This window comes from Salmo salar, chromosome ssa20 (genome assembly GCF_905237065.1).
Source record: "Salmo salar chromosome ssa20, Ssal_v3.1, whole genome shotgun sequence".
NCBI classification, from domain to species: domain Eukaryota; kingdom Metazoa; phylum Chordata; class Actinopteri; order Salmoniformes; family Salmonidae; genus Salmo; species Salmo salar.
Window position 1 is genome coordinate 91238509 of NC_059461.1, and position 19783 is coordinate 91258291.

The window sequence follows — 19783 nt, forward strand, 5'->3', positions numbered from 1 at the left end:
AAAGAGTGGCAGGAGTCAAGTGAAAACAAACAATCCAGTGAGCTTTAAGTTGATCCCTCAAACAGGAAATACATGTCTGAAAAAGGCAGATTGTCAGGTGGGCCGGGCATGCAAGTTGCTAGTAGTCTCTGTTCAAGGTCTGCTGAACAACTAAGCATAATGCCGTTATAACAGGCACCAGCCAGCCCTCTCCTCTCTTTAAGTAGGTCAGATGGAGAGCTGTGAATGTGGAATGAGCTGGAACTGAACTCAGGGGACCGAGCAGCGTCACTAGTTGCCTCATCATACATAGAGAGAAGATGGTGCTTTAAATCAGGTGTTAAAAAAAAATGCAACCGGGAAGTATCTATTGGCTTATTTGTGCCAATGTTTCCTCCTCATGGACTACTGCTCATGGACTACTACTCATGGACTACTGCTCATGGACTACTACTCATGGACTACTGCTCATGGACTACTACTCATGGACTACTGCTCATAGACTACTGCTCATAGACTACTACTCATGGACTACTACTCATGGACTACTACTCATGGACTACTGCTCATAGACTACTGCTCATGGACTACTGCTCATGGACTACTGCTCATGGACTACTACTCATGGACTACTGCTCATGGACTACTACTCATGGACTACTGCTCATGGACTAATGCTCATAGACTACTACTCATGGATTACTACTCATGGACTACTACTCATGGACTAATGCTCATGGACTAATGCTCGTAGACTACTACTCATGGACTACTACTCATGGACTAATGCTCATGGACTAATGCTCATGGACTACTACTCATGGACTACTGCTCATGGACTAATGCTCATGGACTAATGCTCATGGACTACTACTCATGGACTACTGCTCATGGACTACTGTATGTCAGGTGCTTATCAATTCAAATCAAACTTTATTTGTCACATGCATCGAATACAACAGGTGTAGACCTTACCGTGAAATGCTGAATACAACAGGTGTAGAGCTCACAGTGAAATGCTGAATACAACAGGTGTAGAGCTCACAGTGAAATGCTGAATACAACAGGTGTAGACCTCACAGTGAAATGCTGAATACAACAGGTGTAGTAGACCTTACAGTGAAATGCTGAATACAACAGGTGTAGTAGACCTTACAGTGAAATGCTGAATACAACAGGTGTAGTAGACCTTACAGTGAAATGCTGAATACAACAGGTGTAGTAGACCTCACAGTGAAATGCTGAATACAACAGGTGTAGTAGACCTCACAGTGAAATGCTGAATACAACAGGTGTAGTAGACCTCACAGTGAAATGCTGAATACAACAGGTGTAGTAGACCTCACAGTGAAATGCTGAATACAACAGGTGTAGTAGACCTCACAGTGAAATGCTGAATACAACAGGTGTAGTAGACCTCACAGTGAAATGCTGAATACAACAGGTGTAGTAGACCTTACAGTGAAATGCTTACTTACGAGCCCCTAAGCAACAATGCAGTACAAGAAATATAGTTAATAAAATATTTACTAAATAAACTCAACTTAAAAAATGAAATCAATCAAAAGGTAACACACATACATTAACATAACAATAACAAGGCTTTATACAGGACTCCTTGTGCCTGGTCTGAAGAAGTCTAGATGATTTGTGGTTAGGCTCATGTTGTTTATTGTTAGCAGCCTGGTCCAACCAGGAATGAGCTCAGACCGTGACAGTCAACATCACATGTGTGTGTGGCATGCTGCTCATCAGCTGTTAGTCACACGCCAGTATGATATGATATAGGATATAGGATTCTGGGCAGTCTGTTATCAAGACAGTCAGTAGGATTCTGGGCAGTCTGTTATCAAGACAGTCAGTAGGATTCTGGGCAGTCTGTTATCAAGACAGTCAGTAGGATTCTGCGGCAGTCTGTTATCAAGACTGTCAGTAGGATTCTGGGTAGTCTGTTATCAAGACAGTCAGTAGGATTCTGGGTAGTCTGTTATCAAGACAGTCAGTAGGATTCTGGGCAGTCTGTTATCAAGACAGTCAGTAGGATTCTGCGGCAGTCTGTTATCAAGACAGTCAGTAGGATTCTGGGCAGTCTGTTATCAAGACAGTCAGTAGGATTCTGCGGCAGTCTGTTATCAAGACAGTCAGTAGGATTCTGGGCAGTCTGTTATCATGACTGTCAGTAGGATTCTGGGCAGTCTGTTATCAAGACAGTCAGTAGGATTCTGGGTAGTCTGTTATCAAGACAGTCAGTAGGATTCTGGGCAGTCTGTTATCAAGACAGTCAGTAGGATTCTGCGGCAGTCTGTTATCAAGACAGTCAGTAGGATTCTGGGGTCTCAAATATATTCTGGGAAGTCTGTTATCAAGACAGTCAGTAGGATTCTGGGCAGTCTGTTATCAAGACAGTCAGTAGGATTCTGGGCAGTCTGTTATCAAGACAGTCATTAGGATTCTGGGCAGTCTGTTATCAGGCTCCTCCTCCACAGTCACACTAACAGGCTCCTCCTCCACAGTCACACTAACAGGCTCCTCCTCCACAGTCACACTAACAGGCTCCTCCTCCACAGTCACACTAACAGGCTCCTCCTCCACAGTCACACTAACAGGCTCCTCCTCCACAGTCACATTAACAGGCTCCTCCTCCACAGTCACACTAACAGGCTCCTCCTCCACAGTCACTCTAACTGGCTCCTCCTCCACAGTCACACTAACAGGCTCCTCCTCCAAATCAAATCAAATCAAATTTATTTATATAGCCCTTCGTACATCAGCTGATATCTCAAAGTGCTGTACAGAAACCCAGCCTAAAACCCCAAACAGCAAGCAATGCATGTGAAAGAAGCACGGTGGCTAGGAAAAACTCCCTAGGAAAAACTCCCTAGAAAGGCCAAAAACCGAGGAAGAAACCTAGAGAGGAACCAGGCTGTGAGGGGTGGCCAGTCCTCTTCTGGCTGTGCAGGGTGGATATTATAACAGCACATGGTCAAGATGTTAAAATATTCATAAATGACCAGCATGGTCAAATAATAATAATCATAGTAGTTGTCGAGGGTGCATCAAGCACGTCCGGTGAACAGGTCAGGGTTTCATAGCCGCAGGCAGAACAGTTGAAACTGGCGCAGCAGCACGGCCAGGTGGACTGGGGACAGCAAGGAGTCATCATGCCAGGTAGTCCTGAGGCATGGTCCTAGGGCTCAGGTCCTCCGAGAGAAAGACAGAAAGAGAGAAAGAGAGAATTAGAGAGAGCATATTTAAATTCACACAGGACACCGGATAAGACAAGAGAAATACTCCAGATGTAACAGACTGACCCTAGCCCCCCGACACATAAACTACTGCAGCATAAATACTGGAGGCTGAGACAGGAGGGATCAGGAGACACTGTGGCCCCATCCGATGATACCCCGGACAGGGCCAAACAGGCAGGATATAACCCCACCCACTTTGCCAAAGCACAGCCCCCACACCACTAGAGGGATGTCTCCAACCACCAACTTACCGTCCTAAGACAAGGCCGAGTATAGCCCACAACGATCTCCGCCATGGCACAACCCAAGGGGGTGCCAACCCAGACAGGAAGACCACGTCAGTGACTCAACCCACTCAAGTGACACACCCCTCCCATGGACGGCATGGAAGAACACCAGTAAGCCAGTGACTCAGCCCCCGTAAAAGGGGTAGAGGCAGAGAATCCCAGTGGAAAGAGGGGAAACCGGCAAGGCAGAGACAGCAAGGGCGGTTCGTTGCTCCAGCCTTTCCGTTCACCTTCACACTCCTGGGCCAGACTATACTTAATCATAGGACCTACTGAAGAGATAAGTCTTCAGTAAAGACTTAAAGGTTGAGACTGAGTCTTCTCACATTGGTAGGCAGACCATTCCATAAAAATGGAGCTCTATAGGAGAAAGCCCTACCTCCAGCCGTTTGCTTAGAAATTCTAGGGACAATTAGGAGGCCTGCGTCTTGTGACCGTAGCGTACGTGTAGGTATGTACGGCAGGACCAAATCGGAAAGATAGGTAGGAGCAAGCCCATGTAATGCTTTGTAGGTTAGCAGTAAAACCTTGAAATCAGCCCTTGCCTTAACAGGAAGCCAGTGTAGGGAGGCTAGCACTGGAGTAATATGATCAATTTTTTTTGGTTCTAGTCAGGATTCTAGCAGCCGTATTTAGCACTAACTGAAGTTTGTTTAGTGCTTTATCCGGGTAGCCGGAAAGTAGAGCATTGCAGTAGTCCAGCCTAGAAGTAACAAAAGCATGGATTAATTTTTCTGCGTCATTTTTGGACAGAAAGTTTCTGATTTTTGCAATGTTACGTAGATGGAAAAAAGCTGTCCTTCAAACAGTCTTGATATGTTCTTCAAAAGAGAGATCAGGGTCCAGAGTAACGCCGAGGTCCTTCACAGTTTTATTTGAGACGACTGTACAACCATCCAGATTAATTGTCAGATTCAACAGAAGATCTCTTTGTTTCTTGGGACCTAGAACAAGCATCTCTGTTTTGTCCGAGTTTAAAAGTAGAAAGTTTGCAGCCATCCACTTCTTTATGTCTGAAACACAGGCTTCTAGCGATGGCAATTTTGGGGCTTCACCATGTTTCATTGAAATGTACAGCTGTGTGTCGTCCGCATAGCAGTGAAATTTAACATTATGTTTTCGAATGACATCCCCAAGAGGTAAAATATATAGTGAAAACAATAGTGGTCCTAAAACGGAACCTTGAGGAACACCGAAATTTACAATTGATTTGTCAGAGGACAAACCATTCACAGAGACAAACTGATATCTTTCCGACAGATAAGATCTAAACCAGGCCAGAACTTGTCCATGTAGACCAATTTGGGTTTCCAATCTCTCCAAAAGAATGTGGTGATCGATGGTATCAAAAGCGGCACTAAGATCTAGGAGCACGAGGACAGATGCAGAGCCTCGGTCTGACGTCATTAAAAGGTCATTTACCACCTTCACAAGTGCAGTCTCAGTGCTATGATGGGGTCTAAAACCAGACTGAAGCGTTTCGTATACATTGTTTGTCTACATTGTTTGTCTTCAGGAAGGCAGTGAGTTGCTGTGCAACAGCTTTTTCAATTTTTTTTGAGAGGAATGGAAGATTCGATATAGGCCCGATAGTTTTTTATAATTTCTGGATCAAGATTCGGCTTTTTCAAGAGAGGCTTTATTACTGCCACTTTTAGTGAGCTTGGTACACATCCGGTGGATAGAGAGCCTTTTATTATGTTCAACATAGGAGGGCCAAGCACAGGAAGCAGCTCTTTCAGTAGTTTAGTTGGAATAGGGTCCACAGTCACACTAACAGGCTCCTCCTCCACAGTCACACTAACAGGCTCTTCCTCCACAGTCACACTAACAGGCTCCTCCTCCACAGTCACACTAACAGGCTCCTCCTCCACAGTCACACTAACAGGCTCCTCTTCCACAGTCACACTAACAGGCTCTTCCTTCACAGTAACACTCCTCAGTCGTCTCTCTCTCTCTCTCTGTCTCAGCAGTCTATCAATCTGTTACGGCCCAAGTGGACCGCGTACAGAACACATGACAGCATAACACTCTCCCACAGAGAGACATTCGGCATTGTGGAATTGGTGTGACAGGCTCTAAGTCTGCTGTCTGTCTCAGCAGTCAATCCCACAGAGTGAATGTGAAACAGTTTGTTGCTATGGAGAAGGAACAGGACTGGCTGTACCTGAGGTAAAGCATGCTGTTATTATGTCCTTATAAAACACCTGTTCTGCTCTAAGCACAACACAGGGGAGGACCTTCTCTCTCTCTCTCTCTCTCTCTTCTCTCTTCTCTCTCTCTCTTCTCTCTCTCTCTCCTCTCTCTCTTCTCTCTCTCTTCTCTCTCTCTTCTCTCTTCTCTTCTCTGTCTCTCTCTCTCTCTCTTCTATCTCTCTTCTCTCTTCTCTTCTCTGTCTCTCTCTCTTCTCTCTCTCTTCTCTCTCTCTTCTCTCTTCTCTTCTCTGTCTCTCTCTCTCTCTCTCTCTCTCTTCTCTTCTCTGTCTCTCTCTCTCTCTCTCTCTTCTCTCTCGCTCTCTCTTCTCTCTCTTCTCTCTTCTCTGTCTCTCTCTTCTCTCTCTTCTCTCTTCTCTGTCTCTCTCTCTTCTCTCTCTCTTCTTTCTCTCTCTCCTCTCTCTCTTCTCGCTTCTCTGTCTCTCTCTTCTCTCTCTCTTCCCTCTCTCTCTCCTCTCTCTCTCTTCTCTGTCTCTCTCTCTTCTTTCTCTCTTCTCTCTCTCTTCTCTCTCTTCTCTCTTCTGTCTCTCTCTCTCTCTTTTCTCTCTCTCTCTCTCTCTCTCTCTCTTCTCTCTCTTCTCTCTTCTCTCTCTCTCTCTCTTTTCTCTCTCTCTCTCTCTCCTCTCTCTCTCTTCTCTCTCTTCTCTATTCTCTGTCTCTCTCTCTCTCTCTTCTCTCTCTTTTCTCTCTTTTCTCTTCTCTCTCTCTCTTCTCTCTCTCTCAATTTCAATATCAATTTAAGCGGCAGTCTGTTATCAAAACACTTATTGGCATGGGGGAAACATATGTTAACGTTGCCAAAGCATGTGAAATGGATAATAAACAACCAAAATATGAACAGTAAACATTACACTCACAGAAGTTCCAAAAGAATAAAGACATTTCAAATGTCATATTATGTCTATATACAGTGTTGTAATGATGTGCAAATAGTTAAAGTACAAAAGGGAAAATAAATAAAATCTAGGTTGTATTTACAATGGAGTTTGTTCTTCACTGGTTTGACCTTTTCTTGTGGCAACAGGTCACACATCTTGTGACAAGTTAGGGGTGGTATACAGAAGATAGCCCTATTTGGTTAAAGACCAAATCCATATTTTGGCAAGAACAGCTCAAATAAGCAAAGAGAAACGACAGAGATAGTTTGGGATGAGTTGGACCGCAGAGTGAAGGAAAAGCAGTCAACAAGGGCTCAGCGTATGTCACATACACATGGTTAGCAGGTGTTATTGTGAGTGTAGTGAAATGCTTCTAGATCTGACAGTGCAGCAGTATCTAACAGGTAATATCTAACAACTCCACAACAAAACCTAATTTCTAACAATTTCCACAACAAAACCTAATACACACAATCTAGTAAAGGAATGGGATGAGAATATATAAATATAAAATATATGGATGAGCAGTGACAGAGCGGCTAAGATGCAATAGACAGTATAGAATAGATAGTGAAGGATACAGTATATACATATGAGATGAGTAATGTGAGATATGTAAACATCCTGAAAGTGGCATTATAAAGTGACTAGTGTTCCATTTATTAAAGTGGCCAGTGATATCAAGTCTGTATGTAGGGCAGCAGCCTCTCTGAGTTAGTGATGGCTGTTTAACAGTCTGATGGCCTTGAGATAGAAGCTGTTTTTCAGTCTCTCTGTTCCAGCTTTGATGCACCTGTACTGACCTCGCCTTCTGGATGTTAGCGGGGTGAACAGGCAGTGGTTCGGGTGGTTGTTGTCCTTGATTATCTTTTTTGCCTTCCTGTGACATCGGGTGGTGTAGGTGTCCTGGAGGGCAGGTAGTTTGCCCCCGGTGATGCGTTGTGCAGACCTCACTACCCTCTGGAGAGCCCTGCGGTTGTGGGCGGTGCAGTTGCTGTACCAGGTGGTGATACAGCCAGACAGGATGCTCTCAATTGTGCATCTGTAAAAGTTAGTGAGGGTTTTCGGTGACAAGCCACATTTTTTCAGGCTCCTGAGGTTGAAGTCATTTAGTCATTTACTTCAGTTACCTTAGCTTTCTTGGGAACAGGAACAATGGTAGCCATCTTGAAGCATGTGGGGACAGCAGACTGGGATAGGGAGAGATTTAATATGTCCGTAAACACACCAGCCAGCTGGCATGCTCTGAGGACGCGGCTAGGGATGTCATCTGGGCCGGCAGCCTTGCGAGGGTTAAGACGTTTAAGTGTTTTACTCACGTTGGCCAAGGAGAAGGAGAGCCTACAGTGTTTGGTAGCGGGCCGTGTCAGTGGCACTGTATTGTCCTCAAAGCGCGCAAAGAAGTTGTTTAATTTGTTAATTTGTTGTTTAGAGGTTTTCTTTTTGTAATCCATGATTGTCTGTAGACCCTGCCACATACATCTCGTGTTTGAGCCGCTGAATTGTGACTACACTTTGCCTCTATACGTGATGCTTTGCTTGTTTGATTGCCTTATGGAGGGAATAACTACCCTGTTTGTATTTGGCCATGTTTCCAGTCACCTTGCCATGATTAAATGCGGTGGTATGTGCTTTCAGTTTTGTGGGTACAACATCTCCTATACACTTCCTTATGAACTCGCTCACCGAGTCAGCGTATACGTCAATGTTATTGTCTGAGGCTACCCGGAACATATCCCAGTCCACGTGATCGAAGCAATCTTGACGCGTGGAATCAGATTGGTCAGACCAGCGTTGGATAGACCTAAGCACAGACGCTTCCTGTTTTAGTTTCTAACTATAGGAGGCGAGCAACAAGATGGAGTGATGGTCGGATTTGCCAATAGGAGGGCGGGGGAGGGCCTTGTATGCATTGCGGAAGTTAGAGTAGCAATGGTCGAGCGTGTTACTCGCTCGTGTACTGCAATCGATATGCTGATAGAATTTAGGTAGACTTGTTCTCAAATTAGCTTTGTTAAAATCCCCAGCTACAATAAATGCAGCCTCAGGATATATGGATTCCAGTTTGCATAAAGTCCATTGAAGTTCCTTGATGGCCATCTTGGTATCCGCTTGTGGGGGGGTATACACGGCTGTGACAATAACAGAGGAGAGTTCTCTTGGGAGATAATATGGTCAGCATTTGATTGTGAGGAATTCTAGGTCAGGTGAACAAAAGGACTTGAGTTATTGTATGTTGTTACAATTACACCATGAGTCGTTAATCATGAAACATACAGCCCCGTCCTTCTTCTTACCGGAGAGATGTTTGTTCCTGTCGGCGCGATGCACTGAAAATCCCATTGGCTGTACAGACTCCGACAGCATTTCTCCAGCTAGCCATGTCTCCGTGAAACAGAATATGTTACAATCCCGGATATCTCTTTGGAAAGCAACTCTTGCCCTAATTTCATCAACTTTGTTAACTAGGGACTGGACATTAGCGAGTAATATACTGGGAAGCGGTGGGTGGGGTGTGTGCATCCGAAGCCTCACTAGAAGACCGCTCCGGCTCCCTCTCCTCCGACGGCGTTGTTTTGGGTCGGCCTCTGGAATAAGTTCAAATGCCCTGGGAGGTGCAGACAAAGGATCCGCTTTGGGAAAGTCGTATTCCTGGTCGTAGTGCTGGTAAATTGACGTCTCTCTGATATCCAATAGTTCTTCCTGGCTCTATGTAATAACATTTAAGTTTTTCTGGGCTAACAATGTAAGAAATAATACATAAAAAACTAAATACTGCACAGTTTCCTAAGGACTACAAGCGAACTGCTTCAGGACTGTTGGAAAAGCATTCAAGGTGAAGCTGGTTGAGAGAATGCCAAGTGTGTGAATCTAAAACATGAAATATATTTTGATTTGTTTACACTTTTTTGGTTACTACATGATTCCATGTGTTATTTCATAGTTTTGATGTCTTCACTATTATTCTACAATGTAGAACATAGTAAAAATAAAGAAAAACCTTTGAATGAGTAGGTGTGTCCAAACTTCTGACTGGTAGTGTAGGTCTATCTCTCTCTCTCTCTCGGTCTCTCGGTCTCTCTCTCTCTCTTTGTCTGTTTTTGTCTCTCTGTATCTTTGTCTCTCTCTCTCTTTTCTCTCACTGCCTCTCTCTTAAATCAAATGAAATGTTATTTGTCACATGCGCCGAATACAACAGGTGTAGACTTGATCGTGAAACGCTTACTTCGGAGCCCTTCCCAACGATGCAAAGTTAAAAATAATAACACAAGAGGAATAAAATACACAAGAATGAAGCTATTTACAGGAAGTACCAGATCAATGTGGAGCTATATACAGGAAGTACCAGATCAATGTGGAGCTATATACAGGAAGTACCAGATCAATGTGGAGCTACATACAGGAAGTACCAGATCAATGTGGAGCTATATACAGGGAGTACCAGTACCAGATCAATGTGGAGCTATATACAGGAAGTACCAGATCAATGTGGAGCTATATACAGGAAGTACCAGTACCAGATCAATGTGGAGCTATATACAGGAAGTACCAGATCAATGTGGAGCTATATACAGGGAGGACCAGATCAATGTGGAGCTATATACAGGAAGTACCAGTACCAGATCAATGTGGAGCTATATACAGGGAGTACCAGTACCAGATCAATGAGGAGCTATATACAGGAAGTACCAGATCAATGTGGAGCTATATACAGGAAGTACTAGTACCAATACAACAATATCACTGTACAGGGGTAGAAGGTATTTGAGGTAGAGACAGTGCATTCAGAAAGTATTTTGACCGGTTTACTTTTTCCACATTTTGTTACATTACAGCCTTATTCTAAAATGGATTACATTTGGGTTTTTTACTCATCAATCTACACACAATACCCCATGATGACAAAGCAAAAACAGGTTTTTAGAAATATTTGCAAATGTATTAAAAATAAACAGAAAAATGACATTTACATAAGTATTCAGACACTTTACTCAGTACTTTGTTGAAGCACCTTTGACAGTGATTACAGCCTTGAGTTTTCTTGGGTATGATGCTACAAGCTTAGCACACCTGTATTTGAGGAGTTTTACCCATTCTTCTCTGCAGATCCCTCTCAAGCTCTGTCAGGTTGGTTGGGGAGCGTCGCTGCACAGCTATTTTCAGGTCTCTCCACAGATATTCGATCGGGTTCAAGTCTGGGCCACTCAAGGACATTCAGAGACTTGTCCCGAAGCCACTCCTGCATTGTCTTGGCTGTGTGCTTAGGGTTGTTGTCCTGTTGTAAGGTGAACCTTCGCCTCAGTCTGAGGTCCTGAGCGCTCTGGAGCAGGTTTTCATCAAGGATCTCTCTGTACTTTACTCCGTTCATCTTTGGCTCGATCCTGACTAGTCTCCCAGTCCCTGCCGCTGAAAAACATCCCCACAGCATGATGCTGCCACCACCATGCTTCACTGTAGGGATGGTGCCAGGTTTCATTCAGATGTGACGCTTAGCATTCAGGCCAAAGGGTTCATCAGAACAGAGAGTCTTGTTTCTCATGGTCTGAGTACTTTATGTGCCTTTTGGCAAACTCCAAGCAGGCTGTCATGTGCCTTTTACTGAGGAGTGGCTTCCGTCTCACCATTCTACCATAAAGGCATGATTGGTGGAGTGCTGTTGAGATGGTTGTCCTTCTGGGAGGTTCTCCCATCTCCACAGAGCAACTCTGGAGCTCTGTCAGAGTGACCATCGGGTTCTTGGTCATCTCCCTGACCAAGGCACTTCTCCCCCGATTGCTCTGTTTGGTTGGGCGGCCAGCTCTAGGAAGAGTCTTGGTGGTTCCAAACTTCTTCAATTTAAGAATGATGGAGGCCACTGTGTTCTTGGGGACCTTCAATGTTGCAGAAATGTTTTGGTACCCTTACCCAGATCTGTGCCTCGACACAATCCTGTCTCAGAGCTATACGGACAATTCCTTCGACCTCATGGCTTGGTTTTTACTCTGACATGCTCTGTCAGCTGTGGGACCTTGTATAGACGGGTGAGTATCTTTCCAAATCATGTCCAATCAATTTAATTTACCACAAGTGGACTCCAATCAAGTTGTAGAAACATCTCAAGGATGATCAATGGAAACAGGATGCACCTGAGCTCAATTTCAAGTCTCATAGCAAAGGGTCTGAATACTTATGTAAATAAGGTATTTCAGCTTTTTTATTTTAATACATTTGCAAAAATTTCTAAAAACTTGTTGTCACTTTGTCATTATGGGCTATTGCATTTAGATTGATGATGATTTATTTTAATTTTTTTCATTTTAGAATAAGACTGTAACGTAACAAAATTTGGAAAAGTTCAAGGTGTCTGAATACTTTATGAATAAACATAAAGCTCTCTCTCTTAAGTGGTAGTATGTACCTTGTGATAGTTATTGCCTTATCAATACCATTTAGTTCAGCACTGACAAATCTCCCCTCCTCTCCTCTCCTCTCCTCTCCTCTCCTCTCCTCTCCTCTCCTCTCCTCTCCTCTCCTCTCCTCTCCTCTCCTCTCCTCTCCTCTCCTCTCCTCTCCTCTCCTCTCCTCTCCTCTCCTCTTCTGTCCTCTCCTCTCCTTTCCTTCCCTCTCCTCTCTTGTCCACTCCACTCCTTTCCTTCCCTCTCCTCTCCTTCCCTCTCCTCTCCTATTCTTCCCTCTTTACTCCTCCTCTCCTCCCCTCTCTTCTCATGTCCCACTCCTCTCCTCACCCCTCCTTTCCTGTCCACTCCTGTGAATGTCATATTCTGACTCTCTGTAGTTTGCTCATCGTTAGGGAGCTTTTCCAATTAGATGGGTTCGTTCTCTGCCTGGGAATAATCACTTCAGACAGAAAAGAAGGCCCAAACTATTCCTCTGTGTAATCTGCTCTGGTTCCTTTGGAAAATGTTTGTTTGTAGATGTTTGTTTTCTTGAAAATGTTACTGAGGGTTTCTATTCAGTGTCCAGATTTCAGTAGGTGTGTGGGCTTGTGTTCATGTAGTCATGTGTTAGTAAACATGTCTTCTCTTGGGAGAGCTACAGTGTTTCATAAGTAATGCCACTCAAACATCAAAAAGATCTCTAAATGCCTATGGTATATTTTTCATCTTCTTTTTGGAATAATTATTTTTGAGATGAAAGAATAAGTGTTTGAAAACTAGGGCAGACCTCGTAGAGGGAGAGTGGAGGAGGAGAGGGGGAAGGGGGGAAATCCCCAAAGACATTTCTTCACAGGATGTTTTGAATCCGTCTAAATCCCGAGACATTTCTTCACAGGATGTTTTGAATCCGTCTAAATCCCTAGAGACATTTCTTCACAGGATGTTTTGAATCTGTCTAAATCCCCAGAGACATTTCTTCACAGGATGTTTTGAATCCGTCTAAATCCCGAGAGACATTTCTTCACAGGATGTTTTGAATCCGTCTAAATCCCGAGACATTTCTTCACAGGATGTTTTGAATCCGTCTAAATCCCGAGACATTTCTTCACAGGATGTTTTTAATCCCTCTAATATTTCCCCATGCAACACCGTTTTATCAAAAAGAGTGACATGGTAATTTATGGTACCATGTTTTCAGGTACAGTTGTTTTCAAAGCATCCCCAGACATGAATCAGTATGTTAAAAAAATATGCAGTTTACTTCAGAATAATTAGCTTTACTGCTATCAGTGATAGTGAACCAGTGTACAGATAGCAGGTTATGCTATCAGTGGTAGTGAACCAGTGTACAGATAGCAGGTTATGCTATCAGTGATAGTGAACCAGTGTACAGATAGCAGGTTATGCTATCAGTGGTAGTGAACCAGTGTACAGATAGCAGGTTATGCTATCAGTGATATTGAACCAGTGTACAGATAGCAGGTTATGCTATCGGTGATAGTGAACCAGTGTACAGATAGCAGGTTATGCTATCAGTGATAGTGAACCAGTGTACAGATAGCAGGTTATGCTATCAGTGATAGTGAACCAGTGTACAGATAGCAGGTTATGCTATCAGTGATAGTGAACCAGTGTACAGATAGCAGGTTAGCATACCCTACACTCATTGTTATTGCAGTAGTTCCCTGTAGCTTATTCATTGAAGGTGGCTGCTGGCTGGAATATTGCTGACAGTTGGTGTGTGTGTGTGTGTGTGTGTGTGTGTGTGTGTGTGTGTGTGTGTGTGTGTGTGTGTGTGTGTGTGTGTGTGTGTGTGTGTGTGTGTGTGTGTGTGTGTGTGTGTGTGTGTGTGTGTGTGTGTGTGTGTACCTTAGGGAATGTCCTCCCACGGATTTGCTGAAGTGTAGCGATGCTCGTTGCTAGGGAGAACCAGTGATATGACAACATATGCATTACCACAGTCATATAGCATATCTATATATATATATATAGCTGAGATGCAGTGCCTTAGACCGCTGTGCCACTCAGGGGAGGGGGGTTACTATAAAGTAGCAAAACCCTCTGTATCAAAATGCATAAAATGTCTTGACATTTTCTGCTAACTTTTTAAGTGTCAATCTTTTGTCATAAAAACTTTACGTAGCATGTCATGATGTGAGATTATTCTACAGAGGTCATTAATACGATATGTCTACATGATTGGTTTGTCTTGTTTTCTGTCAGGTTAAGGATCTCCGATGCCATGCGACCCACCTCCTCTCCTCAGTGAGACAGCCCATACCCTAAACCTCCAGGACCACACAGGACAGGAGAGAGATGTGAAGCCAGCTCTGGGCTCATGCTATAAGGCAGAGAGAGAGAGAGAGACCCAGAGCCCCAGACCCTGAGAGTTGTGGGTACACAGCGTTATCTAATGGATGGCCGAGTGACTAAGTGAAGGAAGGAAATCAGAACAGAACTGACGTGAGGTCATAATGAGTGGCCAGCAAGGCGAGCCGGCCATCGGCCACAGCCATGTTGGTGAGGTCGGGAACAACAACCAGAACAGCCATGTTGGTGAGGTCAGGAGCAACAACCAGAACCAGCAGGCCGGGGGAGGGGGAGTGGGGGCGGTGACACCCGATGGGGATGCTAATGCGAACCAGATGATCCAGACGGGGGAGGGGGGCAGCGACGGCGGAGGGGAGAGTACAGGAGGAGATGTTGACACTCTGCCCCCCCTGATGTCTCAGACCACTGAGGTATGAGGCTCTACATTCATCCACTGACTTAAACATCTGACTGATTTAAACATCTGACTGACTTACAGATCTGACTGACTTAAACATCTGACTGACTTACAGATCTGACTGACTTAAACATCTGACTGACTTAAACATCTGACTGACTTACAGATCTGACTGACTTAAACATCTGACTGACTTACAGATCTGACTGACTTAAACATCTGACTGACTTAAACATCTGACTGACTTACAGATCTGACTGACTTAAACATCTGACTGACTTACAGATCTGACTGACTTAAACATCTGACTGACTTACAGATCTGACTGACTTAAACATCTGACTGACTTAAACATCTGACTGACTTACAGATCTGACTGACTTAAACATCTGACTGACTTAAACATCTGACTGACTTACAGATCTGACTGACTTACAGATCTGACTGACTTAAACATCTGAGTGACTTACAGATCTGAGTAACTTACACATTTAACTTACTTACACACCTGAGTGACTTACAGAACTGAGAAGTACTAAGCGATACACAATCGCCAATAAGCCAGACTGCCACATACTAAAGATCATTCTTAGCAAGAGCACTGAATTCTATTTATTTATTAATTTGACTGTTTGACTCTCCTGATGCCTGTCTATATAGTACACATAGTTGGTATCTCTTTTTTTAAAGTCTTTAATGCTATTTATATAGTGATGATGAATCAAACGTTTACCTGAACAGGTGTCTCAGACAGTCACAGAGGAGCAGAAGAACAAGATTATCATCTGGGGGACAGACTCTCGGTGTGACGACCCGGAGCTGGCCGAGTTTGAGATGTTAGAATGTCAGGAGCTGGAGGCATACCTGGTAGAGGAGGAGGAGGAGGAGGAAGAGGAGGAGGAGGAGGAGGAAGTATGTGAAGGAGTAGGACTAAGAGTAGGAGTGAAAGGAAGTGCACGGCAGATTCTCCTGGATCAGCCTGTCTCCATAGTGGATCTAGTCTCTGACAGTAGAGAGGGAGGAGGGAGGAGGACTATTCAACGTGGCTCCAACGGGCAGGACGCCGCCACCATGGGCTCTGGAGGAACCAGAGGGACGGCGGAGTATGTGACGAGGACAGAGTTCAGCTCTGAGAACCATGTCTTGGTGTCCCGCCTGTCTACTATGTTCAGTCCGGATGGGAGTCTGGTCAGTGCTCTGGACACCGCTGGACGGACACAGGCCACCACCACAGACTCCTGGCATGTCCCCTCTGGACCCTCAGGACCAGACGGGACCATCTCAGAGGATCTCACCCTGGCCTTCCAGTCTTGTACCACCATCTCAGACCGGTCCAAGGCCTCTCAGCGATCCAAACAACCTCAGGCTCCATCTAAAAGCACAATACAACGAGCTGACCTCGATCTAAACCAGAACACAACTGAGGAGGTTGTCGTTGCGGAAGCACAAGTCAGTAACAACGTCGTAGTGGGTCGTTGTAAATGTCAGCAGAACATGGAGGAAGATCAGGGCAATGAAGAGCACAACCAGAATCTGGAGCAGAGGTACCAGGATGCTAGAGGTAGTGGGGGGAAGGCAGCTGGGGACCACCAGGATGCTAGAGGTAGTGGGGGGAAGGCAGCTGAGGACCACCAGGATGCTAGAGGTAGTGGGGGGAAGGCAGCTGTGGACCACCAGGATGCTAGAGGTAGTGAAGGGAAGGCAGCTGAGGACCACCAGGATGCTAGAGGTAGTGGGGGGAAGGCAGCTGGGGACCACCAGGATGCTAGAGGTAGTGGGGGGAAGGCAGCTGTGGACCACCAGGATGCTAGAGGTAGTGAAGGGAAGGCAGCTGAGGACCACCAGGATGCTAGAGGTAGTGAAGGGAAGGCAGCTGTGGACCACCAGGATGCTAGAGATAGTGGGGGGAAGGCAGCTGGGGACCACCAGGATGCTAGAGGTAGTGGGGGGAAGGCAGCTGAGGACCACCAGGATGCTAGAGGTAGTGGGGGGAAGGCAGCTGGGGACCACCAGGATGCTAGAGGTAGTGGGGGGAAGGCAGCTGAGGACCACCAGGATGCTAGAGGTAGTGAAAGGAAGGCAGCTGAGGACCACAAGGTGATACCCCCTGATATGAACCACAACTTACCCGCCAAGTCAGGCACAAATGGGATTCAATCTGTTGAAACCAGAAGCTTGAAGAAGCATGGCTCTTTTGATAAAACCTCAAAGGAACAAGGCTCCTTCGGACAAAGCATGAAGAAAACGACTTCGTTTGAACAAAGCCTAAAGAAAACAACCTTGTTTGAAAACACCACAAAGAAGTCGGCCTCGTTTGATAGAAGCTTGAAGAAAGAACCTTTCTTAGATAGAACGTTGATGAAAGAGGCATCCTTCGACAGAACGTTGAGGAAGCAGGGCTCGTTTGAACGTAGCTCCAGTCCTTCTAGCCTGGATGGGAGGAAGCCCTGGGGTAGCCCCAGCAGGAGCCCCAGCCGCCCCGCCACCCCTCCCTGGTCCCCCAGGAGACCAGCCCCCTCCTCCCCCGCCAAGACCAGCTCCAGACCTCCCTCCTCCACCTCTCCAGCCAAGGCCAGCAACCGAGCCTCCAGCCAGGACCGCAGCGACTCCCCACAGAGGGGTACCACCAGTGGCCTCAAAGCGCCGAGTAAGGTATGTGTAATCAGCAACATCCCCAAACCCATCTCCCCACAGCCACCTGCAGACCCTAGGAGGGCCTCTCCTCACAAACCCAAACCCGCCCGTCCCAAGATCATCACGTACGTCCGTAAGACCCCTCAGGTGAAGTCCCAGGGGACAGAGGTTGACCCAAATGAAGCCTTGACACTCCCTCTCCGCCTGTCCTTTTCCCACCCCAGCCCTCCTACAGCCCACAGAAAGCCCCACAAGGCAGAGCCCCATTCTAAGGCCTCACAGGTGCTCTGCTCCTCTAATATACTCTTTGATAAGTACCGTCAGGAGATGCAGAAGGCAGGATACTTTCCCCCGGGTACCGGCATGACGTCGCTGGGCATCAAACCTCCCAGCCACCCTCCTCCTCACAACCTCTCTTTGAACTCTGAGAGCTTTCATGGGGAACTGACTGACAGATACATGCATGAGGTGAGAGGGTGTGGTATGGTCTTGTGTGTATTTGTAGAAGCCAAATGTTCACATGCTTGAAAATCAAATCCTTTTCTGCGTGCTGACTGATACAAAACTTTAATGAAATATAATATCATTTAATGAATTGAGCTAAAACTGAAATGAAGCGAACTGATAATAACTGACGTTGTTTGTCTCTGGTCTAGTTGGCTCCAGCACCTTCACAGCTGGCTCCCCAGGAGGGGACAGGCCTCTACCGTTCCCCCAGGCCCAGAGGGCCCCAGCTGGGGTTAGGGGCCGTCACCCGGCAGCCTGCTGCAGCCAAGAACAGGACTATGTTCCAGGGCCAGACCGGTCAGCGGTCAGGGGTCGTGACCCTCAGCCATCCAGGACAGCAGCAGGCACCGCCAGGGAACAACCATGGAAACCATGACTCCACAGGTGAGACAGAGCCCAAGAGGCTGAGGGGAGGCTGGAAGGACAGAGGGAGGGTGAGGGAGAGGGGGAGAGGGGGAAAGGGGAGGGAGAGTCTTCTCTACAGCTGCTGTTCACCATTATAGAATTACAGTATGTTGCTGCTAGAATGTTACGCTATGTTCCTGCTGCGTGTTCTAGAACTATCATGTTGATATGTTCCTGCTGCGTGTTCTAGAACTATCATGTTGATATGTTCCTGCTGCGTGTTCTAGAACTATCATGTTGATATGTTCCTGCTGCGTGTTCTAGAACTATCATGTTGATATGTTCCTGCTGCGTGTTCTAGAACTATCATGTTGATATGTTCCTGCTGCGTGTTCTATAATTATCATGTTGATATGTTCCTGCTGTGTGTTCTAGAACTATCATGTTGATATGTTCCTGCTGCGTGTTCTAGAACTATCATGTTGATATGTTCCTGCTGCGTGTTCTAGAACTATCATGTTGATATGTTCCTGCTGCGTGTTCTAGAACTATCATGTTGATATGTTCCTGCTGCGTGTTCTAGAACTATCATGTTGATATGTTCCTGCTGCGTGTTCTAGAACTATCATGTTGATATGTTCCTGCTGCGTGTTCTAGAACTATCATGTTGATATGTTCCTGCTGCGTGTTCTAGAACTATCATGTTGATATGTTCCTGCTGCGTGTTCTAGAACTATCATGTTGATATGTTCCTGCTGCGTGTTCTAGAACTATCATGTTGATATGTTCCTGCTGCGTGTTCTAGAACTATCATGTTGATATGTTCCTGCTGCGTGTTCTAGAACTATCATGTTGATATGTTCCTGCTGCGTGTTCTAGAACTATCATGTTGATATGTTCCTGCTGCGTGTTCTAGAACTATCATGTTGATATGTTCCTGCTGCGTGTTCTAGAACTATCATGTTGATATGTTCCTGCTGCGTGTTCTAGAACTATCATGTTGATATGTTCCTGCTGCGTGTTCTAGAACTATCATGTTGATATGTTCCTGCTGCGTGTTCTAGAACTATCATGTTGATATGTTCCTGCTGCGTGTTCTAGAACTATCATGTTGATATGTTCCAGCTGCGTGTTCTAGAACTATCATGTTGATATGTTCCAGCTGCGTGTTCTAGAACTATCATGTTGATAAAAAATGAGCTAGGACTGTGGTCTGAGAGAGGGGCCTAATTGGAGGAGCCTAATGGGAGGGATGTGTAACCTGAAAACTAGCTGTTATTGACAGAGAGGACTTTCTTTACTGTTATTGGTTTATTAACACCCAGTCAAACAAGCTGGCATTTTCAGGTGGGCTTTTCAAACAGCTCTTACACTAAAATGCATTATCATAATTTTCCATTTCTCTATTCTAACCACATAGTGTGGAAATATATATAAAACATAAGAAATCTGTTTTTTGACTGCTTTTTCCATTTAATTTGGGTGGCAGGTAGCCTAGTGGTTAGAACGTTGGACTAGTAACCGAAAGGTTGCTAGATTGAAACCCCGAGCTGACAAAATAAAAAAAATCTGTCGTTCTGCCCCTG

The 19783-nt window shown here is 45.3% G+C and overlaps 1 protein-coding gene across 1 annotated transcript in view; it reads left to right on the plus strand.

Moving 5' to 3' along the window:
- The window catches only part of mtus2b (microtubule associated tumor suppressor candidate 2b), a 142101-nt gene that overhangs the window by 22382 nt on the left and 99936 nt on the right, over positions 1 to 19783 (plus strand). The window contains exons 2-4 of the mRNA XM_045703428.1: positions 14207 to 14724; positions 15453 to 17813; positions 18002 to 18236. Coding sequence (XP_045559384.1) covers positions 14458 to 14724; positions 15453 to 17813; positions 18002 to 18236 — 2863 coding nt within the window. The 5' untranslated portion in view covers positions 14207 to 14457. The remainder of the gene's footprint in view (positions 1 to 14206; positions 14725 to 15452; positions 17814 to 18001; positions 18237 to 19783) is intronic.